We start from the raw sequence: 26,559 nt of genomic DNA on the forward strand, positions 1-26,559 counted from the left end.
GCAGCATCTTATACATAATTTTTGATGTAATGTAAAAGAGCCACTTGTGTTAATCATTAAAAAGGAAAACTTACAATGTGGCATAAAACATGGAAATCAAGGAAATTAAAATTCATTAGGCTGGGTGCTGTGACTCACACCTGTGATCCAAGCACTTTAGGAGGCCGAGGCAAGTGGATCACTTGAGGTCAGGAGTTTGAGACCAGCCTGGCCAACATGGTGAAGCCTCGTCTCTACAAAAAATACAAAAATTAGTCCAGCGTGGTGGCGTGTGCCTGTAGTCCAGCTACTCAGGAGGCTGAGGCAAGAGAATCGCTTGAACTCAGGAGGTAGGTTTCAGTGAGCCAAGATTGTGCCACTGCACTCCAGCCTGGACAGCAGAGTGAGACTGTCAAAAAAAAAAAAACAAAAAAAAGAGTGTGCCACTGAAATAAAATGGTAGAAGCGATGTGATCAGATTGCATTCAGTAAATACTTACTAAACACCGACAATGCATTAGGCACTGTTACAGGCATGAGGATGCAGCAATGACCAAGATAAAGGAGGTCTCTACTCTCAGAATTTACATTCTTTTTGTGAAGACTGATAAGACAGTAGTCAATATAATCTCATTTTGCAAGAGGTGCTACAAAGAAAAGAAAATAGGATAATTTCAGAGAGTAACTGGGTGGTGGGAATGAAGACATCTGGAGAAGCTGCTCTGAATTGAGTTTGGGTTGAAACCCTAAACAGCCAGCAATACAAGGACCTGGGGAAGGAGTTTCCTGGGCAAAGCTAGAATAAAGGCCCTAAGCAGGAACAGGCCCATGTGCTGAAGGAATACAAAGGCTGGCAGGGCTGGAGTGCAGCGGGGATGGAGGGGTGGGCAACTGTGGTGGTTCAAGATGAGGTCAGTGAGGTCGGTGAGGCTACGTCATGTAAACCTTTTTCAACAGGAAGCCACTGAAGGGGTTTAAATAAGGAAGCAGCATGATCTGACTGACATTTAAAAAACATCTCTGGCTGCTGTGTGGAGAAAAAAATTCCAGAGGGAATAAGGAAGAGGCCGGGGACTAGAGAGGAAACTCTTAAAACACGAGGCAACAGATGAATGGATGTAGAGAGGTGAAAGGAGGCAGGCCGTGTTCAGCGGCAGTGCTGACCAGCAGGACTTGCGTGCATCAGATGATGGGAATGAAGGGCAATGAGAGAATCCAAGAGGATTCTCACCAGAGTTTTTGGTTTGAAGTGGAAGGATGGGATGATGGTGGCATTTATGAAATGGGGAAGACCAAGGAGCAAGTTGGGAATAAATTGCAATCAAGTGCTCTAGTTGGGACATGGTTCGTCTGACACGCCTGTGAGACGTGTGAGGGCGCACAATACAAAGCTGAGACGCCAATCTGAAGGTCAGGGCTGGAGCTATATATCTGCACCGTTTGCTTTAACATGGCAGGGACTGGATGAAAGAGCCAAGGGGCTGAGGACGGATGGAGGACAGAAGAGTCTAAGTAGGAGCTACTGGACACTGATGTTTAGAGGCTGGCCAGGGCAGGGGCTAGCACAGGAGACAGGGAAAATGGCTCGTGAGGTGGAAGGTATCTGGGAAGCCACAGACAGTGTTTCGGTGGGGGGCTCCATTGTGCCAAATGTTGCTGGGAGGGCAAGTAACAGAGGATAAAGTAAGATCTGGCAACAAGGAGGGCACTGGCAACCTTAGTAACAGTTCCAGTGCGGCAGTGGGGCAAGGAGCTGGACTGAGAGAGGAAGGGAGAAGAAGTGGAGATAGTGACCACAGACACTCTTTTGGGAAGTTTTTTTGTGTAAAGGGGAGCAGACAAATGGGCTGGTGGCTGGAGGAGGCTAAGAAGTCTCTAGAGAGAACTTTAACAGGTGGGAGAAACTAGAGCATGTCTGTACACCCTGCAGCAGAGAAGAAACACATGACAATCACCTAAATGGCAGGGGTGGGCCTCTGGCAGCAGCATGGACCTTTCATCCCTGCTAACAGTAAGAAAGGCAGTGTGTGTGGTAAGTCCAGAGAAGGTGAAGGCCACAGTGCCCTGGCAGAAGTGTGGAGAAAGAGCTGCAGAGAGGCAAAGCAGGGGGCAGGGAGAACAGAGAGCTGTCAGAATCATCTTGGAACAAGACGGTGCCCTCAACTATAGTGGTTGTGGGGGTCGAGGAGAAGCAAGGTCTGGTGACTGATTAGATGTGGCCAGGAATGGCCACCTGGCTTTTCTCTCTGGGCAGCTTTGTGGGTGATGCTACTATTCATGGGGAGAATGAATCAGGAGTAGGTTGCAGTTGGGGACAAATGACAGTTCATTGAGGAACACATGTGATGCCTGCAGGACATCCAAGCACCTGGGTCCAGTCATGTGGGCCCATGGACCTGGGCTCAGGGTGTAAATGAAGACATCAGTGGCTGGAACGTGTTAAGGAGGAAAGATTGGGGATTAAAAAAAATTATAATAACCTTAAGCATAACTGTGCATAATAAAGTAGCAGCATTTCACAAATAAATGGGACAGTTGGAAGTTACAGATAAGAGCCAAACAGGAATCAAGAAAACTCATAAAAAGAAGAAAGAACTGTGAAAGCCTAGAATCTGTCAGTACAAGAAGCAAACAATAAATGATTGATCTGAGTCATCAAGAAAAAGTTAAATGGTAAGCAATTTACATAGTGGAAAAATACACAGCACATTAGAAAAAGGATTTCTTCTTAAAATTGTTAGAAACATTTCAGGTAGAAAAATCCATTTGAGAGAACATCATTTTCTGCTATTCTGGTAAGTGAATACTTACAAACTGTACATATCAACTAAATACAACACTGTTCCACAGTTTTAGGTATTTATAAGTGACTAATCAATCGTAGGCAGCTTTTTAAAACTGAGCTTAAGGGGAAAGCAAATGCTATGTCTTCAGTCCACAATGCTTTATTTTAGAGAGATCTGCTCATGTGTGCCCAATTTTCTAAGATCAGTCTAAGAAATAAGGACAAAGAAAAAGAAAATCCAAGTGAAATCAAGGCTACCTTCCTCCTGTGGGATGCGGCTGGGAACGTTATCGAGATGACAAAGTCTGATCTGTGTCAGACCTCCAAACGAAAAAGCTTTTATGGCAGAGCTGATTTGTCCCAGTCCTTGTCACAAATTCCCACTTTATAAAATGCTTGGGGCCCTATTTTACTTATACAAGGAAACTGGTGAGTTCTGAAAGAGATATTTTGGAAATATGCCAAAATAGCTGATTCCCCTGCTTGGCTTTTTAAAAAAGTACATTGGTCATTATCGTCCATTTTAAAGTGAGCAGGTCCCTGTGATTCGTGTTCTCTGTCACCAAATTGCTTGTCCACATTTACATCAAGTGCCTCTCCCCTATTACAGCTGCGATGGAATGGGGAATAAGGGATAGAGAGATGTTCCTGTCACCTCTGACTTGAACTTCCTCACTAATGCTCAGTGCTACTTCCAATTCATTTAAAAATGATTCCGGGAAAATATTACCCAGTCCTCAAGCTGTTTGAAGGCCCAAGAGGGTGACAGGTGGAACTACCTCTGCAGGATCATGATGACTGCTCTGGGAGTTCCACTGAGCACTGTGAAGAAGTGGAAGCGAGGCCGAGTATGCTGACGTGTATCAGAATAAGAAACTGAGGCTTGCTTCCTGGGGACAGAAGCTGGTAGACACCTCCAGAAGCACTGAAATTAGATTAGGCAAGGAGGCAGAGGGAAAGGTATCAGCTGATTCTCAGACTTCCCCTGCAGATCCCTCAAAAGTGGCTGCCATTAAAACAACCGGCCAGGAGACTCAGGTCTATTTTTAATCTTTGATCTAAGTCAATGAAAGTATATAGCACTGAAAGTCTATTTCCCGCCTTAGAGATTGTCAAAGTTCAACATTTCTAAGCTTTTTCACAGTTTTACCATTTACATATGGGGTTCTAACAGTCACTCTACCATGCTGCTTCATTTGAGATGAATAGGTAAAAATAATGCAGGAATAAATGTACTAATAAGAGAAACACCAGACTACCAGTGAAACTTAAATCAGCAAAGAGCCAAAAGAAATTTGATTGTAATTATTAGGTAAGGCCCTCGAGCTGGTCATGAGGTTACTAAGAAGTGAGCTTAAATATTATCATAAAAATTATACCTAGTAGCAGCTATAAAAAAAAAAAAACTGAAGAAAATAAATTTTATTAGAGTACATCCAATACTGTCCTAGAAAAAAGACACAATATTACTTCCCTTAAAGATTCTCTCTTATCATAGGAAAGTATAATATCCACGTATAGAGACATATTTAAAATATATCTGTTTTATTCATGTTTTACTTTTTGTTTTTTAAAGAAAATGAGGTCTGGGCTCTTGAGAAAGCAGCAACATCTATTAGCAAAAGAGGAGGCAAGACAGGGCCCAGGAAAGGTGCGCAAGACTCCAATCACAAATCACTTCCCTGAAAGTCCTTCCAGCAGCAGGGGCTCAGGAGAGATACAGGAAGAAAAAGAGTTGGGGGTGAGGGTGGATTATTTTCTGTCAATCAGATTGGCAAAAATTTCAGAGTAACAGAAGCCACTCAGGGCAAGGATGCCAGGAAACTTTTATGTATTTTTGACATCTTCTAAATTGTATAAACTTTTCTAGAGGGCTAGTTAGCAACAAATATCAAAAACATTTATAAAATGCACTTTGACTCAACAAACAATAGCATCTCTTGTACAATAAGATGTATGCCTACAGGTTCCCTATGGTATTTAATAGCGAAAAATTACAATCTAAATGCCATTGGCAGGAGACTGATTAAATAGACTGTAATGTACAATAGGGTTCCATGCAGTGATTAAAAGTGATGGAGATTTATATACTCTGCTGTGCAAAGATGTTCCTGGGACTGTTCAGTGAGAAAAGATTCCAGAGTAGCAGGCAGCAAAACAGCATTTCTCTACAATTCTATGAATATCCTACACAAGATGATCCAAAAAGATGTTTCGACTGTAATTATGATTACAACTTAGTCAGATTTCTGGTGATTTTTGCTTCTCTTTTTGTACTTTTTACACTGATTTTTTTTAAATGAGTACATATCTTTACAAAAAATACCCGACTGTCTTTTTTAAAATTTTGAGTAAAAAAGTCCTCTCTCTCTCTCTCTCTCTCTCTATATATATATATATATATATATATATATATATTGGCAAATACCGTTTTTTGTTTTTTGGTTTTTTTTGGGACAGGTCTCTCTCTGTCACCCAGGCTGGAATGCAGTGGTGTAATCTTGTCTTGCTACACTCTCGACCTCCTAGCCAGGCTCAGGTACTCCTCCCACAGCTCAGCCTCCTAAGTAGTTGGGACTACGGGCATGTGCCACCATGCCCAGCTAATTAAAAAAATTTTTTTGTAGAGGCAGGGTCTCACTGTGTTGCCTAGGCTGGTCTTAAGCTCCCAGACTCAAGCAATCCTCCTGTCTCAGCCTCCCAAAGTGCTGAGATTGCAAGCATGAGCCACCATGCCCAGACTAACGTAAATACTTCTTATCCCATGCTAAAGGGGTAAAAAGCAAATCAAAAACTCCCTTCATTTATACATTAATTTTAAAATTTAAATCTCTGACAATTTAAAGTATTTCACAATAACTAGGAACATTTTCATTTATGGTTTTTATTACAATTGAGATTTCAGCTCCTATGAGAACCGCTATAAATTATCTATAAATTCCTACTATACAAGGCATCATGAATACATTCTCTAGAAGCCACAGTAAAGGTTAGCAATGGCGATTCTACCAGTCCTTTGAGATAACCACCTCCTCACAAATGCACAGCACAGGTCCACAGACATAGCACATACACCCTTGATAAAGTTCTACTCATACAAACTAGGAATTATTTAGATATCTAATGTTTCCCCTTTTAAGGGGAGGAAAAAAGTCAAAGTAGTCTAGCTATAAATAACCTACCTCTTTTTTAAAATTTTACTGAATTTTTATTTTATTTCTTTTTCCTAAACCTCTTAAGAATACTTCAAGTATCAATACCTACTACAAATAATAAAAGGTAAAAATGTTTTAAAGTCACTGCTCTTGAGTTACATGTAAATAATTGTATGTAAACAGCAAGGTTTCTTTTCCTTCTTTGATAGGGAATTACCAGTTAGTAGAAGAATTCTTTAGATAATTTACCTCAACTATTCTACAAACTTAAACTGTCTGTCTGATAAAACAACCTAATCATAGTGCCCCATGTGCACTCGCCTGGCCTCATCACAGTGCCCCATGTGCACTCGCCTGGCCTCATCACAGTGCCCCATGTGCACTCGCCTGGCCTCATCACAGTGCCCCATGTGCACTCGCCTGGCCTCATCACAGTGCCCCATGTGCACTCGCCTGGCCTCATCACAGTGCCCCATGTGCACTCGCCTGGCCTCATCACAGTGCCCCATGTGCACTCGCCTGGCCTCATCACAGTGCCCCATGTGCACTCGCCTGGCCTCATCACAGTGCCCCATGTGCACTCGCCTGGCCTCATCTAGTGCCCCATGTGCACTCGCCTGGCCTCATCTAGTACCCCATGTGCACTCGCCTGGCCTCATCTAGTGCCCCATGTGCACTCGCCTGGCCTCATCAAGTGCCCCAGCGTGCACTCGCCTGGCCTCATCACAGTGCCCCATGTGCACTCGCCTGGCCTCATCACAGTGCCCCATGTGCACTCGCCTGGCCTCATCTAGTGCCCCATGTGCACTCGCCTGGCCTCATCACAGTGCCCCATGTGCACTTGCCTGGCCTCATCTAGTGCCCCATGTGCACTCGCCTGGCCTCATCTAGTGCCCCAGCGTGCACTCGCCTGGCCTCATCTAGTGCCCCAAGTACACTCGCCTGGCCTCATCATAGTGCCCCAGCGTGCACTCGCCTGGCCTCATCTAGTGCCCCAGCATGCACTCACCTGGCCTCATCATAGTGCCCCAGCGTGCACTCGCCTGGCCTCATCTAGTGCCCCAGCGTGCACTCACCTGGCCTCATCATAGTGCCCCAGCGTGCATTCCCAGGATCATGTACACAGCTGATTTAGGAGACTATAAACCCAAAGGAAATGTTCATTTTTTTCCACAATTAAGTTATTGCGATAAGATTAGTGCTATTTTAATCATAATCAAATGATAAAATGCCATAATTGAAAGTAATCGATGAACACAAACTGAATGGTCAAGGAGTGTTTGCTGGCCAGGCTGCGCAGGGGAGCAGGGTAGATATTGAACTGGCACTGATTTCTCCTCCTTGCCAATGGTGGGCAAACTTATCTGCTTTGGTCTGCTAACAAGACATCTTCCCCTACCTCTCCTTCTTTGGAACCTCTGATTAAATGACATGCCATTGTGCAAAATACACATGTGTGTTTATATTTAACGTTATTATATGTGTTCTATGTGAAATGAAATTCCAGAATAATTATGAATAAACAAACAGCAAAATCAAAATACTTTTAAGGAACTAAGTTTTACTTTAAGCATTTTAAACATGTTCCCTTTTAGGCCAGCAGATGTAGCTGTGAATTAAAATAGAATGTACCAGCACTTCCATCAAGCTGCTCTAGCTTAGCCATTAGATGGCACCCTTTTGTGCTGGAACTGGGTTTCTATCAGAGATTTAATACAGTTCAAGCTAGCTACTTAGAATTGACACTGGAGTATTTTGATTTACCTGCATTTATCTGGAGCGTCATCAATTATTGATTGAGTGTGTAGATTTGGACCATTTCTGTTCAATATTTTCTGACTGAGACTGTTTTCTTCGTCATAAAAAGATGAGACAGTGCACAGTGACAAAAGTTCTTACTGGACTCAGGGTAACCTCATAATTATCATCAATACTCTCTAAACGCAGAGTTGAATATATCACATAGCTGTCTGCAAGCCTCAGCACAGGGTCATCCATAAGAATTTGCTTAGAAAGTCAACAGGTAAGGCTTTTCCCACTCTACTCGGTAGCCCTGTCTTAGCACGGTGCATGGCTCAGAGGAGGCCCACAAATGACGTTAGAATGAACAAACCAGCAAATTAATAAACACTCCTGCCTTTAAAAGATGTGTCCTTGAAAAGCTATCAGTGGGTTCATTATTCTGTGGGCCTTCTCAGACATGGAGATCAAACTGATATGCCTAATGATCTATATGTAGGGAGACAGTGTGCATGCAGTCTCTCTTTTTAGCTAGACATAAACATGCAACATAAAAGGATTCCACATATTCTTATATTCAGTAGTGAAAACCAGAAAATATTTTCTTCTCACCAAAATATCTTATTTAGGCTGCAATCCTCGTATTAGTGCCATAAAACAAAGAAGTTCATATTCTACCCATCTTCAATGCTAGGCAAATGTCCCTGCTTTGTTTGCTAACAAGATAGCTTCCAATACCTCTCCTTCTTTGGAACTTCTGATTAAATGATAAACCACCTGGCAATCATTTGAAATGCAAATGTATGTTTATATTTAATATATGTGTTCTATGTGAAATGAAATTCCATAATAAATATGAATAAACAATTGGATTATTCTAGCACAGTCTAGTCCATAAACACCAAATTATCAAGTGTATAATTTAGATAACCTAAATTATAGATAAACCTAGATTGGTTTATGAAAATCGGGATTGACTCTTCTAAATCAGACTATTTGTATTTTCAAATACCTTAAAATTTGACTACGAAGTTTGTGAGCCACATTACTAAGCACTGAAAATTTTATGTATCAATTCCACACAGTTCATGCAAAGTGCTAGCAAACTGTCATTTTTATAGAAAGTAGAAGCTCAATAACTTTATTTCTAAGTACTACTTAATAATCTGAAGATTCAGACCTGGGTTTACATCTTGACACGGCCAATCACAAGCTATGTGGTCTTGGGCAAGTGATTTAACTTCTTTGAGCCCCAATTTCCTCATTTATAAAATGGGGATATTAATATCTGCTATATAGTTATTATGAAGATTAAATAATCTGCTATGTCTAAAATGTCTGTACAGTGACTGAAATGGAAGAAGAGATTTTATATTGGTCAAAAGCAAAATTGAAGTTAACAGCAAAAATCATGAAAAAAGTTTTCAGTCACAGATTTTCTGTCTTTTCAAGAAATCTCTAATTCAGGATTACAATGACTAGACAGCAAAGTTAACTCAAAAATAAAGGTTAGGGCCAGGTGCGGTGGCTCACAAGTTTAATCGTAGCACTTTGGGAGGCTGAGGCAGAAGATTGCTTGAGTCCAGGAAAAAATAAAAAAAAAATTGGCCAGACATAGTGGCATGCACCTGTGATCCCAGCTACTCGGGAGGCTGAAGTGGGAGGGCGGCTTGAGCCCAGGAGGCTGCAGTGAGCTGAGATTGCGCCACTGTACTCTATCCTGGGCAACAGAGGAAGTTCTCTGCCTCCAAAGAATAAAATATAAAAATAAATTTTAAAAACAAAGGTGAGACTAGGAGAAAAGCACCCGTATGGGTCTATCCATGTATTCTGAGTGAAAAGCACAGTAATGTGTTTGTTTACAATTAAACAAAATATGAAAAGCTCAATAATGCGTATGAGGTTGTTCCTGCAACCTCCCCAACTTGCCCTTTCTTCCTCCCTGCTGAATCATTCCCATCAGCATATATATGCTGCTAATTCTCCAATTTAAAATACAACAAGTAAAAAACCATCTCTTGATCCCTTTCTTTTTTCCAGCTATGACCCCATTTCCTTCCTTCACTTTGTGGCAGAACTCAAGATTCACCCAGACACTGTGCCTCTGATTCTCCTCTATTCTCTACTCAAGATTCACCCAGACACTGTGCCTCTGATTCTCCTCTATTCTCTTTTGAATCTCTCAGGCTTTACTCCACCATTTCACCAATGGCTGTCACACTGCCAGAGCCAGTGAATTCTCAGTTTTCCTCTTACGTAACTTATTATCAGCATAAAGCACAGTCACTTCTTGAAATGTTTTCTTTATCTGTTGTCTATGTCACCAAGCCAAGGAGATTTCCCTCTTCAAGGGTACTTTCCCCTAATTCCCCAACCTCTAACCAAGAGTTCCTTCCTCAGACCTCTTCTTTTGTTCAACCTTCACTGCCTTGGTGAGTTAATCTAGTCTTATGGCTTTAAATGCTGTGCATATACCAATGAGTCTCAAATTTACATCTTACCTTGTGCTTCTCCCCTAACTCTCAGCTTCTGTATCTAACTGCTTACTGCTCTCCATCTCACTATCAAACAGATGTGTCAACCTCACAAGTCGCAGATCGAGCTCCTGACGTTATCCCCCAATGCCTGTTCCTCACAGTGCTCCCCACACATCCTCCAGTTGCTCAGGCCAAAAGTCTTGATGACATCCTAATTTCACTCTTTCTCACATTCCACATCTAATCGACAACAAATCTTTGCTGACTTGACCTTCAAAATACATCCAGAATTTCTTTTCATCAACTTTACCACCGCCCCCTATCTCAAACAACTGCCAATTCTCACCGGTCATGAAGGGCCCAGTCCTTGCAACCAGTTGTTTAAAAAAAAAAAAAGAAGGCAGTCATTCTTTATGTAATGCTCTGTACCTTGAGGCATAAATTTTACATATATACACAACAGACACACTACACACACACACAAGCTTTTAGGATTTTTTTCCAAAAATGTATAAATAACACATTAATAATTTAAATAATTATTTTTAAAATGTTTTAACTTTTTTACTAAGATTTTATATATATGATGTCAAACAGCATAGAAAGTTGTTCCAAATTAATAATTCTATTAAACAAACAGCTAACGTCGATTTATTTATTTATTTATTTATTTATTTGAGACAGGGTCTCACTCCATCGCCAAGGCTGAAGTGCAGTGATCTTGGCTCACTGTTGTCTCAGCCTGCGAGGCTCAGGTGATCCTCTTGCCTCAGCCTCCTGAGTAGCTGGGACTACATGTGTATTCCACCACACCCAGCTACTTTTTTTTTTGTAGAGACAGGGTTTCATCGCGTTGCTCAGGCTGGTCTTGGACTCTGGAGCTCAACTGATTTGCCTGCCACAGGCTCCTCAGTGGGTTACTATAGGCATAACCCACTGCACCTGCCCTAATGTCAATTCATACAGGACATTAGCCATAAATCAGTGATTCATTATATTTGAAGTTTTACCACCTTCAAAAATTTAGCTGGCTGATTTATTAGTAATAAGAAGTTGTCCAGTTATTTGTAAGAATTTAGTCACATACTCTGTCATCATTTCCCAAGACAGTGGCCAAACTACATGCAACTTTGAAAACCAGGAAAATTTAGAACACAGAAAGCAGAACAAACATCTAGATACCAGTGACAAGACTGTAGTTACTCACATTGTGAACTCCTAAAGCTTTCCAGACTGCGACGCTAATTACACCAACCCCACACCAAGCATACAGTGAGCCCCAGCCCAGAGCTCGTAAGGCAAGGGAAGACCCGCTCTCCGGTAATGCAGCCGTGGCCATACTTCCCTGAAATGAGACAGAAAGGTTCAGGTAAAAACAATCAGTGCAGAAAGAATAAGCATTCTGGGAGTGTCTGCAAATTTCTCTGTGCAAGCAACATGATATTGGGAAGCTAGATCAACCCAAGGTCAAATTCTAGCTTTACTACTTAATAACTGCCTGCTTTCAGACTCACAAATATTTGATTATGCAAGACACTGCCTGTTAATTCTTCCAGAAAAATCCTAGACCATTTTGTCAAGATTTCTCTATCCCCCATCCATTGGCATTTTCACAGAATGACATTAATCCTAATCTGATAAGAGACAGCAAATTTATAACATACTATCTTCCATCTGGAAATACATTTCCATTTACTAGAGTGCTTTTCTTTTTTTGCAATAACTTTCTTTATATTGTTCTAATTTATTTTGAGAGTCTCATTCTGTCACCCAGGCTAGAGTGCAGTGGCATGATCACGGCTCATTGTAGCCTCAAACTCCCAGGTTCCAGCAACCACCGTCCCCCCACCTCAGCCTCTCAAGTTGCTAGGACTAAAGGTGTGCACCACCACATCTGGCTAATTTTTTTTTTCTTGTACCGACTCCTGGCCTGAAGCAATTCTCCCACTTCAGCCTGATATGAGTTATTATTAGCTATTGCCTATATCCAAAATGAATTTTAGTGGAAACTTGATTGTTAAACATTATCTTTCATTAAGTTTTATTCTAAATTATTTTAGTTTTTTTTTAAGTTCCATTAAGTTTTAAAACATCTAGTCACAAGCTTTATTCTCTGAGGAAGAATGCCACATGACATTCAGATACCACGTTCAAAATTTTCAAAATGAACACTGGCTGACTTGCTGCAGGAAAAGACTGACTTGCAAAAAAAATAACATTGTTTTAAAAGATCTTTAGACATAGACACACATGCTAGCATATATGTATATATGGCTACACTACTCCTCACTGACCCATCGTTTTTCTTAATTTAAATTAAAATTAAGGCATCTGTATATGGAAATTGAAATTAACAAATCACATTGCAATTAGGGTATATAGAATCCTGAAGATGAAACAGAAAAATTATTTTCTAAATGAGAACTCTGTATTTATAATACCTCTTGGGCCTGAAGATACAGGTGCCCTTTATCTTCTACCACTTACCAGAACCCTTGAAAAAGCAGGTGACAAAATTAATTTAAGTGTTCAGTTTGTCAGAGGTCAACTACATACTTAGAAATATGGTTCGCAGTTTTAGCTTTTCTTCAATTTAATCCCGAGATGAATTTTATTTAAATCAAGTGAATTTTATGTTTTTGGTTTTTTTGAGACGGAGCTTTGCTCTTGTTGCCCAGGCTGGAGAGCAATGGGACAATCCTGGCTCACCACAACCTCTGCCTCCCAGGTTCAAGCATTTCTCCTGCCTCAGCCTCCCAACTAGCTGGGATTATAGGCATGCACCACCATACATGGCTAGATTTTTAGTATAGACAGGGTTTCTCCATGTTGCTCAGGCTGGTCTTGAACTCCTGACCTCCGGTGATCTGCCTGCCTTGGCCTCCCAAAGTGCTGGGATCACAGGCATGAGCCACCATGCCTGGCAATAAAATGAATTTTTAAAATGAATGTTCAATCTAATTATTTCCCCTAAAGAGAACGCTCCTATCTGATATAATATATTGATATATTTGCATCACAGAAATATCTGGCTGTGTTTTCATAACATGTGCAATATATATGTTTAAATATTTATTTTTATAACTTCCCAGGTGGCAACTGTGAAGTGCACTGCCTAAGTGAGATTCGTAAACTGGTGCTTGCTCAGTATAAATGCATTAACTGTGTGCTCCAAAGTCTCTGAGTGCTTCTACAAACCATTTTACCTCTGAAACAAAGTCTGGGTAAGTGATAATACTCTAATTCCAATGTTTTCCCAGAGGGAGACCGAAGCATCTAAAACAGTGGTTCTCAAACTTCCTGGTCTCAGGATCCCTTTATATTTGGGACCTAAAGACTTTCAATTAGGTGGGTTGTATTTATCAACATTTAATGTATTCAAAATTAAGAAATTCTTAACTTGTATTAGTCATTTAAAAATAGTAAATCATTCTAGGCTAATATAAACCTATTTTTTTTTATGAAAAATCACTTTTCCAAAACAAAATTGTGCAAAGAGAGACAATGTTTTACATTTTTGTTACTCTTTATTTTCATTTTTAATTTTTTCTATTTTTTGAGATGGAGTCTCACTCCATCTCCCAGGCTGGAGTGAAGAGGCATGATCTCAGCTCACTGAAAAACTTCCACGTCCCAGGTTCAGGCAATTCTCATGCCTCAGCTTCCCAAGTAGCTGGGATTACAGGCGGATGCCACCATACCCAGCTAATTTCTGTATTATTAGTACAGATGGGGTTTCACCATGTTGCCCAGGCTGGTCTCAAACTCCTGCTTAAAGTGATCTGCCCACCTCAGCCTCCCAAAGTGCTGGGATGACAGGCATGAGCCATCAAACCTGGCCTGTTACTCTTTTAGATATCTAGCTTAACAAAAGATAGATGAATCTTCACATCTGCTTTTATATTCAATCTGTTGCAAGATATTATCTTTGGTGAAAATAAATGAATAAAACCTGGCGTCACACAGATATATGGTCACGTCTTTGGAAAATGGAATAATATCGTAATAGCTTTCCTTCTCTGATAATACACCAAAACAAATAATAAAGATTAGTTGCAATGTGCAACATGAAGTCATAACAATAATTTTTTTTGTAATTTATTACATTAAAATCCATTAGTCTATTTTGCACTTTGAATGGACTTTTATTCCATGTATCATGCTCATTCAGAAGATACTGGTCATACAGGTCTTTCAAGTTATACAGATTTTCAATTGTTGACACTATTTATTAAAACCGTATTTAACATTAAAAAAACAAACAAAAAAACGGTATTTTAAAAAACATCGTTAATGTCATAAAATCTCACTGGAAAAAACCATTAAATATTGAGCAACCATGAAGCTCAGAATGGCAGATAAAAGTTTTCTAAAATCTAATTTTCACTTGAAAGTCTGATTTTTATCAGGGGCAATAAATACTGACAATCGCTTGCTTGAAAAGACAGACTTTTTGTTCATTATCAAAATGTCCGCCAAATACCCACTTCTGAATAACCATGGTTCGTCAGTTGTTCTTTCAAGTAAAAATGATATTGTGTAAGAAAAAAGGGGTAATTTAGCTTGCAATTCAGTTGCTTTCCTAGAGAAAAACATCTTACTTCAGTATAAAATAGAAATGCTCTATATATTTCCCTTTACATAGTATATTAAAAAGAGGTTTAATTGAGAGTCATGTTTTCATAAAATTATTTTATTTCTCCAACGAGGACATTCTTCAGTAATGCTGGCTTTTAAAAATACAGGTGCTCTGTAATGGAGAGCATAATGACTTCCAGCAGTTTGGAGCTACTGCCTTGGTTATACCAAGGTATCAGCAGTTTTACTCCCCATGGCCTCTGTACCATTAGCGCAAGCATCTTAGTATCATTACGAAAACAGTTTTGACTTCATGGACCCAAGGATCAACACAGGGTTCTGTGGACCACAGTTTGAAAACCACTGTTAGACCGTGAAGGCCATCTGTGATGATCAAATATCAGAACAATAAAATAGGATGGAAAGTTGTTAATATGTGTATGTGCTCCCCCAGCCCCTGAGAATCCCTAGTTTTCATCAGATTATTAAAAAGGATCAGTGAGCCAAGGATACATAACTTAGGTTTAGAAATCAACCAAAACTCTACTATTAAAGCACTACTCTGATTTCTGCCACAAAATATTATTTCTGCTCTGAAAAACATTCTATAACACAGAGAAAATGATCCACAAGGTCCATTGTGATTTAGGAGTGATTTAGGAAGCTCCAACTAAGCTTAGACCATTCAGAGGGGATCCAAACACACTTTAAAGGCGGTCTCTCGCCATTATGGTATCAATAAGGCTTATGTATGATTATTAAAGATAAATGTAAGTGGAAAGGAAGCTTAACCATTTTATGTTTTACATAACACTTTCCTCCACAGCACACATCAAATTGAAATTACAGTTATTTGTGTGAATATTTATTTTTGAGACAGAGTCTTGCTCTGTCGCCCAGGCTGAAGTACAGTGGTGCGATCTGGGCTCACTACAACCTCAGCCTCCTAGGTTCAGGTGATTCTACTGACTCAGCCTCCCAAGTAGCTGGGACTACAGGAGTGTGCCACCATGCTCGGCTACCTGGCTATTTTTGTATTTTTAGTAGAGATGGGTTTTCGCATTGTTGGCCAGGCTGGTCTCAAATTCCTGATCTCAGGTGATCCGCTTGGCCTCCTAAAGTGTTGGGATTACAGGCGTCAGCCAGACACCTGGCCCAGATTTAGATTTAAAGTCATGTTGTGAATAGGAAATGTACCAGATAAGCTTTCAGTCTTGTTCTGCTAAAATTTAAGAAAGCACATATTTTTCTAAATGAAAATAAAGACCGTTGGTTAATTTGTATATTTCTAGAATCCATGAGGGTATATAAATTCACATCTTAAAGCAACGTGAAAGGCCATCAATATTTTCCTTATTTTTTTCTATACAAAAGCTGTCATATATTGTAAATAACAGTAACAGTGCTCTGAATGGATTTCAGTGTCACCAACCTTATTGAACCATTCAGGGCTTTTCTTTTTCGTCAATGATAATGTTGTAATAAATCCTGCAAGCATTCCCGCTGCAGCAACAGCACCAAGGAAAATTCCACCTGCCAAGAGTGGGGAGGAGGGGGGATATTTAAAAAATTAAATAAAAAGAGGTTAAAAAGATGTACAAAAGTAAGTTTAAGACGCTATTCGAGTGACAATCAAAATCACTTTTTGAAATTCAAGAAACCATGGCTAAGCAGCTCTTGCTAACAGTTAGTAAATGACAGTGGCTGAGAAACCCGTGTGACCTCACGACCTCTGGTTCCTGGGGTCATTCTGAGTTATTATTCCCGAGCGCAGAGAACAGGTTCAGGTTCCCTTCGCCTCTCCCCAGGGGACCACGGTGTGAAGTTTCTCACAGGTAGGAAAAGAGTGGCAATCAGAAAAGGCAAGGCTCGAGAACAACTGTAGAGGTGAAGGGGAAATATGGCACGCCAGGGATAGTAATAGCTCGCGGGATCTGCCCCCTGCCCCGCCCAAGGGGAGACTCCACCCAGCAAGCGATTTACCCGTCCCGGGCGGCCTGACTCCGCGGGCTAAACTCAGGTGCAAGCCCAAGCTAAGGGCACTCACAGCGGGATGGGTGTGGGAATGCCCGCTCCAGCGCAAGCCAGGGCCCGGGGTTAGCTCGTCCCGACGCCTGCACCTCACCTCGCCACAGCACACCTTACCTTTAACCAGGAAAAGCCGGTCATCCGTGGACCCCGGAGCCTCCAGCCGAGAAACCGGCTGCCCAGTCGCAGAGCCCGCTGTCTCCATATTTAGGTCGCCTCTATAGCGTCCGGCCCCAACTGGGTCCGGGTGGAAGCGAGAGCGAGACGGAAGAGAAAGGTTCCGCGCCGCCTCCTCCAGTGCAACCTGAAGAAGAGTCCGGAGTGAGGCCGCTGTCCCCAAACCCTCCTCCCCCGCCGGGGCGGGGAAGACGTGGTGTGCCCAGCGCCGTGGGGGCTGCCCTCCAAGGCTGTCTCCCAGGGAGGATCACTTGCTTTCTCCAAGGTGGTCATTGCTGGACTTAAGTGATCACTATGTTTGAAAGAACGCTCAGCCCCGACTGTGGGAGGCAGTGAGGGTCGCAGATTGCGCCAGGATTCCAGGCCCCGCCTGCTGTGAGACCTGGAGCTCATTTTCCCGACCAAGCTTACATTACGTCCAACGATTTGGCCAACGCTAACATTCCACGATTCTAAAACGCAGGCCTCAGTCTTCTGTCTACTTTTCTGGGAAACTTCCCAACAGTGGTGAGGAATAAGTGACAGGGTTTCTCCCTGGAGGAGAGCCAGCCGCCTGGCTCTTTGGCGAAGGCCCCCGTCGCCCCGATGAGATTGCTCAGCCTCCCTCGGGAAGTGGAATACTCACCGGATGACCGAATGAAGCTACACCCCCGCGAGGAGAGCGAGGCCCGCTGGAAGGGCTTGCAGAGTTGCCGGGAACGTTGATCGCTAGCAGGCCTGGTCTTCAGTCTGATTTGCCCATTCTGTAAATGGCCATGGAGAGGAGGAGGCTCGTGGCCATGGAAAACCTTTACAGCCTCATCTTTTAAAATAAGGCGATCTCTCTGCTATTTGTCCCGCCCCCCGTCCCTGGAGGGCATGAGCTTCCTAAGGATGGAGATGGGACTCTGCTCAGTTTATATCCCCCAGCTTTCAGGTATTACCTGCCTACGAACAACAAAGGCATGCTGGATGAATGAGTAAATGAATGCATCTGTTTTTGCATCAGTGAAGTGCAGTTAATAGCTCAAACCTGGCTCAGGGCCTAAACCGCTTCTCAGGTTTGTGAACTTGGGGTTAGCCCCTCTGTATCTCAGTTTCCTCATGTGTAAAATTTAAAAACTCATAGTAGGCCCGTGCGGTGGCTCAGCCTGTAATCCCAGCACTTTGGGAGACTGAGGCAGGCAGATCACCTGAGGTAAGGAATTCAAGACCAGCCTGGCCAACATGGTGAAATTCCATTTCTACTAAAAATACAAAAATTAGTGGGGCCTGGTGGTGCTCGCCTGTAATCCCAGCTACTCCAGAGGCTGAGGCAGGAGAATCGCTTGAACTCGGGAGGCAGCTATTGCAGGGAGCCAAGATCGGGCCTTTGCACTCCAGCTTGGGCAACTAGAGCAAAACTCCATTCCCCGGACCCTGTCCCAAAACTGATAGTACCTATCTCATAGGATTGCTGTGAGAATGAAATGAAGCAACATCTATAAAGAAGTTAGCACAGTGCCTGGCACGCATAAATATTCAATACATGTTAGCTCTAACTATTACCACCTTTGATTCCAGCAACTGTTTTGCAGCATTGCCTATGGGGATTTTTTTAAATGATGGCTGACCAGGGTCTGCCATGGGAGATTACAGCTCTGAAGGCTGGCAGGCGGCAGGGCAGAATCTAAAAGCTCCATGGGGTTTCTGATGATAAAGAACGACTGCTCTGTTCCAATTTTTGTGTGGATGAGATCACACAGAATGTATGTGACCTTTGGATTTCCTGGAAACACAATGTCAGTATCTGAAAGGGCATTTAAGCTGGTAAATGCTGTGCTAATTTGTTGAAGGACCTTTCCTTTTTCCTCCCCCTCACACATAATAGTGACCATAGCTGCTAACATGTATTGAGCGCTTTCTATGTATCTGACATTGCACTAAGTGCTTCAGGTATGTTATCTCACTTACTCCTCTCCAGAAACTCAGAAAGACCGTCTTGCTCAAGCTTGCACAGCTGTTAAGTGGCAGAGACGGGATTTGAAAGCAGGTCCTTCCTTATCCACTGTGCCAGTGATCCTCAAGTGTGAGCTTGAATATTGGGATCACCCGGAAGACTTATTGCACTCAGCTTACTGGGCCCCATTTCCAGAGCCTGTGACTCTGAGAGCATGTATGTCTCAGTTCCCAGGTGATGCTGTTGCCACTGGTTCCACTTTGAGAACGGCTTCTCTGTGCCTTCCTCTCACGATGACACCTCTTAAAATCCATACCGTACATTTCGACACTTGGAAATCTGCTTTCCCAAGACTGCTTAGGGAGAAAAAGTGCAGACTCCTCCACTTCCTTTTTTTGCTATCCCCCTAGAAAAGTACAGAAACTTTTTGTTTTATTTTAAGGTTTAGGCTGGGTGCAGTGGCTCAAACCTGTAATCCCAGCACTTTGGGAGGTTGAGGAGGGCAGATCACTTGAGGTCAGGAGTTTGAGACCATCCTGGCCAACACGGCAAAACCCTGTCTCTACTAAAAACGCAACAATTAGCCGAGTGTGATGGTGGCACCTGTAATTTCAGCTACTCAGGAGGCTGGGGCAGGAGAATCGCTTGAACCCAGGAGGCAGAGGTTGCAGTGAGCCAAACACGCACTGCTGCACTCCAGCCTGGGTGACAGAGCAGATTCTGTCTCAAAATAATAATAATAATAATAATATTTAAAAGTTATATCACTATTTACAGTAAGGAACAGAAGGGAGATCATAGATCTTTAAATCTAGGGAAGTTACAGAGTCCTGCATTCTGAAGCCCAGCTCCGCTGAAAGTAACTGCGCATCCTCGGAGACTGGTGTCTGCTTTGTTCTGAATGTTGCAGCTCACAAACCTCTACTTTCTTTCGAAATCCCCAAAGTAAAAGACAATCTTTCTTTTTTCTACCTGAAAGCTTCTTTTCCAAATATACACAGGGCTGAAAAGGCAACTGACACAAACTAATGGTTTACACTTCAGCCTTAGGCAAGCAATCTGCATATTGAGGCAAGCTCCTTGGTCGAGACCTGTTTGTGGAGAGTATTGCGACCCGATTTCTCACTAGCCCCCAGCACCTACCCTGTGACTTACTCTGTGCCAGGTCCTGGGAGATGGTGTTTCCAGAGCCTTGGAAGCCTGCCATGCACTAGGACGGGAAGTCCCTGGCCCTGAGATAAGACCAAATTTCAGGCATCCCAAGTTGGAATGCTGAAAGAAAACATTTTTAAAAAATAATGTTTCCCAGGCCAGTCAGGGTGGCTCACGCCTGTAATCCCAACACTTTGAGAAGCCAAGGAGGGCAGATCGTGAAGTCAGGAGTTCAAGACCAGCCTGGCCAATATAGTGAAACCCTGTCTCTACGAAAAATACAAAAAATAGGTGGAGTGGCACATGCCTGTAGTCCAAGCTACTTGGGAGGCTGAAGTAGAAGAATCGCTTGAACCCAGGAGGCGGAGGTTACAGTGAGCCAAGATCGCGCCGCCCCCAGCTGGGTGACAGAGTGAGACTCTGTCTCAAAAAAAAAGACAATGTTTCCCAAGGTCTCATATCTCTACAGGACACCCAGTTGGGTACTTTGGATACAACTTGGTTAACTGCACTGCTCTAAGAATTCCACAATCCCACCTAGATCCATTTCTATAGAAAGATATGACACAAGCTCCAAACGGGTGAGCTGCAGACCTTCCACGCACAGTTTCTTTGCAAGATAGGGGCTTGAGTTCTGAAACAGCAGGGCAGCATTTCCAAGCGTGGAAACCAGAGATTAGAAAGTCACAGAGCTTTTGTGCTTCATGCAGCAGCAGCAGGACTGATGTTTCCATGGAAGCACGGTGCTCTTCTAGAAAAATGTAACGGAAATCTCTTTCAAGCAAAGGAGGCTGCTGGGAAAGCAGGTTTATCTGAGACGGATGCTGTTGCTATTTTGGTGTTCGTTTTAGTCAGCCGAAAGTTCATACCAGGGACGCATTTGACCACATTCTTACTTCAAACTTTCTGGCTCCTGTAGATTCTATTTCAAGTTTTGACAGCTAGAAACCTGTTAGCTTTACAGTTCCCAGAATTTAGATAGCCTAAGCTCTAGCTGGTTTCGAACTCGGATAGAGTTTTTCCCCATCACTTTTTAAAACATTTCTTCAGATCTTCAATCTCTCAATGTTTAATGTATGAGGCTGACTTATTTTTAAAATCTGATAAGGGTCAACTCATTCTCACTCCTGCTTGATATAAGATAGTTGTCAAAAGTATAGGCTGGGCGCGGTGACTCATGCCAGTAATCCCAGAACTTTGGAAGGCCGAGGCAGGCGGATCACCTGAGTTCAGGAGTTTGAGACCAGCCTGACCAACATGGCGAAACCCCATCTCTACTAAAAATACAAAAATTAGCCAAGCATGGTTGTGGTGCCTGTAATCCCAGCTACTCAGGAGGCTGAGGCATGAGAATCTCTTGCACCCAGGAGGTATAGGTTGCATTGAGCTGAGATCGTGCCATTGCACTCTAGCCTGGGTGACGGAGTGAGACTCTGTCTAAAAGAAAAAAATGTATATATATATATATGGTGCAGAGATCTTTCAAAGTTATTGCCAGATTAAGTGTGTGCATAGAAAAAATCTGGACTTTATACTAAATTATTAACAGAGGCCACTTTGACAGAAAGGAGGAGGTGAGTGTTCTATCTGTATCTCTTCTGCTTTCTGCCTTAGTAAGTAAAATGCTGACCAAAGCCACATTTTCACATAGTTCTATAATGTTTGCAAAATTTTTAATAAGAGACATGTATTACTTCTGTGAGAAAAAAAGGGAAAAAGGGAAGGAAAACAATAAAATACTTTAAAAATGTATCACCTGTTTAAAAGATGGATTTCTGTTTAAATAGAAATATTATGTAGGTTTCCAGGTTAACTCATCAAACTCTCCAGCAGGATACCCAGTGACAGCGTTCTTGGAGAGCAAGGGTACGAGAGAGCAAGACTCATTATGTCGTAAGGAGAAGCTCTCAGCTGGCCTGAGAGCCCACATGGTATGTGCCCCCTCCAGTTTGCTGCTCTTGGGCCTCTTGAATTCTTCCCAATATCTGCTCTGAATCCCCAGAGCTACAGCTCCTTCGAAATGGCATTAGTATGATCAATACTGTGCACTAGAAATGCTAAGTATGGTAATAATTCCTCTGGAGTGAGCTGAAACTAGCTTGAGTCCAAAGCTTGAGTCTCATTACTCATTTCCGGTATCTCATTACTTATCCTTTAGAATCACATTCTGTAACTGTCTCAGGTTGAATAATATGTCTGTCTTTATCACAGTAAATGAGAGTTGCCATTCTATATCCCTCCATTCCATTTTTTTTATTGTAGAGTATATCTTTCCTATCTATTTCTGTGCTATCAGTTGAATCGTTACTGTTGATGACAGACTAGAAATCTTTTTGAGAGCTGTTATATTTCATAAGCCGCCAGAATTGTTTCACAAAAGATGCATATAATTTCCTTTAACTGTGTTTCTCTATCTTCTTGTGAGGATCAAATAAGATCACAGATGTTCAAGCATTTTGTAAACTGTTGAGTATTCTGGCAATGTAAAGCATTGTTATTTTTAGTCCTGTGTGTGTCCCAGTTATAGAAAAGACTCTTCGCATTCCCCAAAGCCAAACATATTTCCATCTATGCATTATCATTTTGCTAGTATTTAATGTACAAGCACATATGTTACACTCACATTTACTATAAAAATCTGTGATATCAACCACTTGCATCATTGAATGCATATTATATTTATTGTATTTTTTTAATCTATTCTATTCTGATATATAAAGACTATAAAATAGAAAATGATTTAAAAACAGGCACTATCACATATATCATGAAAGCATGACCATATAAAGTAGTAAGACCTTTTCTGACCAAATACCATGTTTAGATGGACTTTATTTTTTATTGATACAGCAAGTATTTACTGAGCACCTCTTATGGTCTTGGGACCGTTTTACTCTAGTGAGGTACAGAGGCAAAATCCTTGGCTTATTGGAGCTTATATTTCCATAACCCTTAATTTTCTAAGTAAGAATTTCATCAGAACATCTTTTTGTTTGAATCTTTGTGGTTGATATTCTTTCTAGGTCTTCTACTTTCTGCCTTAAAAGGTAAAATATGGTTTAATTCATGCTTAAAAAATATGCAGTGCTTTAAGTCACTTCTCTGAATATCAGCTGGTACTGTCAATGTGGATATAGAAGGCTTAAGAGGTTGGTCTGCACATATGCAGAAGCCAGACTGTCCTGTCTCGGAATTCAGAGGGGGCCTGTCGGGCAGGGACTAGTTTCTAGAAGTAGGCTCAGCAATTGAGGCCCAGACAAAAAAACTTAAAAGCAAGAGGCACATCTCAGAGGGGTCACATGCTAGGGGGTCATGGCAAGAGAGTTTTCCAGTCCAGGTGACCTACTTGTGAGATGAAGTAGAAGGATTTCTAAGTAGGTGACAGAGCATCCTGGAATCCAGGGCAGGGGAAGGGAGTTCAGAACTTCAGGCAGGAAGGTGGGTGTCACCAAGAAATTTGTCCTTCAGTAGCAGAGCTGCAGTCCTTCGGCAGGACTGAAGACCTAGAGATGGTAACTGGTAATTGTGCCAGACACAAATGCAGCTAAAATAGCAAGGAAATGAAACAGGCACCACTGGTCATGAGCCCAGTTGTAGACCTGGATCACTGATGTTGAGTCAGCAAGGCAGACTGAGAAGCTCAGGTCAAGAATACTTGCTATTCGGGTCAGGATGAAGGCTGGGTCTTCAGGTAGGAGTGGGGGTTCAGCCTCACAGGGGTGGGAGGCTCAAGGAGAGGGAGGGAAAGAGACAGGGATCTTGCCTTTAGTTGTGCAACGTGTTCATCTGCATGAAGGCCTCCATCTTGGGGGCCGTGGAACAGGCAGGGTCAGGAATCCAGCCTGCGTTTAGCTCACCAAAGCCATGTGCTCTGGTGCTAGAATCCAACAGTCTCGGGGAAAGTGCACCTTTACTGGTTCACAAAAAAAAAAAAGTACCACATGGGCCAATATTGGCTTCACAAACCTGATATTGAGAGGCTAGAAACCAATTTAAAATATCCCAGCTGCTAGGAGTATATCGCATATCTTAAGTGTATTCAGTCAGAAGAAAAATTCACAGGCTTCCAAAGTACCCAAGACTGCGGTCTCAGAAACTACAGTGCGGTTAAAGAGGTGAGAAATGTGTGTGGATTCAAAGTGCCTCTCAGATTCAGAGGACAGATCAGGTAAATATTGCTTCTGAGAGGTGCAAGCATGCTCAAGCTACTTGAATTGACATTATTTGAAAATATATACACGATCCTTGGACACATTTTTATAATTTTGGCTTCACCAGCCATTCCTTTCTGCATTGCGAGAGAATTGTCTACAATTACTTCCTGTTGGGTAGTTATATTTTAGGAACACTTTCTTGGGATTTGACTCCTTTCATTTACTCTTGCTTATGAAAGTAATAACCTCTTAGAATGTGATTATACAGCCTGATAAAATATTTACTATCTAATAAGTCACATATCATTTAGATGATAGTGTTTTATCTAGGTCTGCTGTTCAGGGCCCAATACCGTTTTAAAGTCAAAGCATTTGATGGATTCATTCTGAGTATACTATAAATAAAGGCTACCTCAAATTCTAGACGATGAAAATGTGCTAAGGGATACATCAAAGCTACTGTTAACAATGCCTCTTTCAAGGTGATGGAAAGAGCCTGGACTTGTCAGTTGTCTGGAAGCCAGGTCTAGTTTCCAGCCCTGTCAGTAGTGAGGAAGGATTGCCTCCATGTTTCTTAATATGGGCTTCATTTCCTTCCTCTGTAAAATGAGGGAGTGAGGCAGGGCACGGTGGCTCACGCCTGTAATCCCAGCACTTTGGGAGGTCGAGGTGGGTGGATCATGAGGTCAAGAGATCGAGACCATCCTGGCCAAGATGGTAAAACCCCATCTCTGCTAAAAATACAAAAGTTAGCTGGGTATGGTGACAGGCGCCAGTGGTCCCACCTACTTGAAAGGCTGAGACAGGAGAATTGCTTGAACCCCGGAGGCAGAGGTTGCAGTGAGCCAAGTTCACACCACTGCACTCCAGCTTGGTGACAGAGAGAGACTCTGTCTCAAAAAAAAAAAAAAAAATGAGGGAGGGATTAATAGATCCACACTTTGTCCAAATATGTTTCACACCAGTTGCAGAAGCCGTTAGGTGTTACCTGGACCAAAAATCAAAACCAGATTCTGTGATCAACTAAGTTTGGCAAACAAAATCTCACAGAATTCTTTGCTTCAGAGCCTCTCAGAGTCTTCAACAGGAGGGCACAGGAAGCATTGATTCTATAACTTATTTGACCATACAACTCTTTGTTTAGGAGCGTCTTGTGGGCTCACATATCTTAGGATATAGATATATAGATTGAGAAAATCCTGACCTACTTGGTCACTAGGATTCTTCCTAGTCCTAAACTCTGTGTTAAGTTTGTTTATGTTAGTTAAGTTTGGAGAAATGAGACTATCCCTTTAGAGGACGGAGGGCAATGCGCCCGCTCTCTTGCCGCTCATGGTAAGATCTAAAGCTTAGTGGTGGCTTTACCCTGCAGTTTGTCTGAACCAGAAGAGTGGTCAAAAGAGCAAAGACCAGATTTCATGATGGGGTGGAAGCTTTCCTTCTACTTAAGCCAAACACAGTATCTCACTTTCCCATGTCAAACTTAGAGCTTTTCTTCACATTCTAAGAGAGAAGAAGGAGAGCTGTTTGCTGGGGGAAAAAAGCCAAAATGGTCACGAATAATCTACTTCATTCCAATCAATTAGGAAGAAAAACGCAGTCCGCAAAGCACATTCTGAGTTGGTATAGTTGAGAAACCAAAATAGACTGACGTACAGTAGAATTAGATTTACTATTTCAAGCCCTGCTATATATTTATCCTTATTTGGTTGTCTTTTGCAGAGTTGAGTGACTCTGGAGATGAGAGTGACCTTGGGTCATGTAGCTGATCATCTTATATCCAAGAAGAATTCCTCCCAAGTTCTCCTAATTACAGATTCAGGAGTAGGCCTATTGTGACTCCTGATTTTAGAGCACATTCTACCTTACACACGGTTTCTCTTACAGTAACTGGGTACCCAGTGTGCTGTGATTGTGGGAGGAGTAGCATGTACTGGAGAAATCTGATGATGCATTGGATGCTAGTCACATCCTCAGAAAAAAGGCCAGGTGTGGTTCCATTTGCAGAGGTGGCTGTGTTTCATCTCACGTGACCCACTTACCCTGGCCAAAGCGAGTAGAACCAGAGTAACCACCAGACCCAAAGACAGCCATATATAGGCCAGCAGTTCTGCCTAGTGGGAACTGCAGTTATCAATGGTTCACCCAATCTGCAGCACATGGTATCCTGACGATTTCCTCTGTCCTGGAACTCTGTCTGCTCTTTCCTCTCCTAATTCTCTTGCAGCCATCCTTCAAGGTATATGCAGGTTTGCTTTCACTGTCTTTCATGGGACATCATGAAAGCCCTTATGGTGTCTTTGCTAGAATTAGAAAAACACACCCCTCTCATGGAAAATGGTTTTATTTAATGCATTAATACCTTGTTGCATACCTGTACACGCAGTGGTCTGGGCAGCACATGCTGCTCCCATAA

At 42.1% G+C, this 26,559-nt stretch overlaps 1 protein-coding gene across 1 annotated transcript in view; it reads right to left on the reverse strand.

Moving 5' to 3' along the window:
* The window catches only part of TMEM242 (transmembrane protein 242), a 30,966-nt gene extending 13,985 nt beyond the window's left edge, over positions 1–16,981 (reverse strand). The window contains exons 1-3 of the mRNA XM_002747143.8: positions 16,860–16,981; positions 16,147–16,247; positions 11,344–11,481 (exon numbers count right to left, since the gene is read on the reverse strand). Of these exons, the coding sequence (XP_002747189.2) occupies positions 11,344–11,481; positions 16,147–16,247; positions 16,860–16,947 (327 nt within the window). The 5' untranslated portion in view covers positions 16,948–16,981. The remainder of the gene's footprint in view (positions 1–11,343; positions 11,482–16,146; positions 16,248–16,859) is intronic.
* Positions 16,982–26,559: the final 9,578 nt, after the last annotated feature.

This window comes from Callithrix jacchus, chromosome 4 (assembly GCF_049354715.1).
Source record: "Callithrix jacchus isolate 240 chromosome 4, calJac240_pri, whole genome shotgun sequence".
In the NCBI taxonomy this organism is placed as follows: Eukaryota; Metazoa; Chordata; class Mammalia; order Primates; family Cebidae; genus Callithrix; species Callithrix jacchus.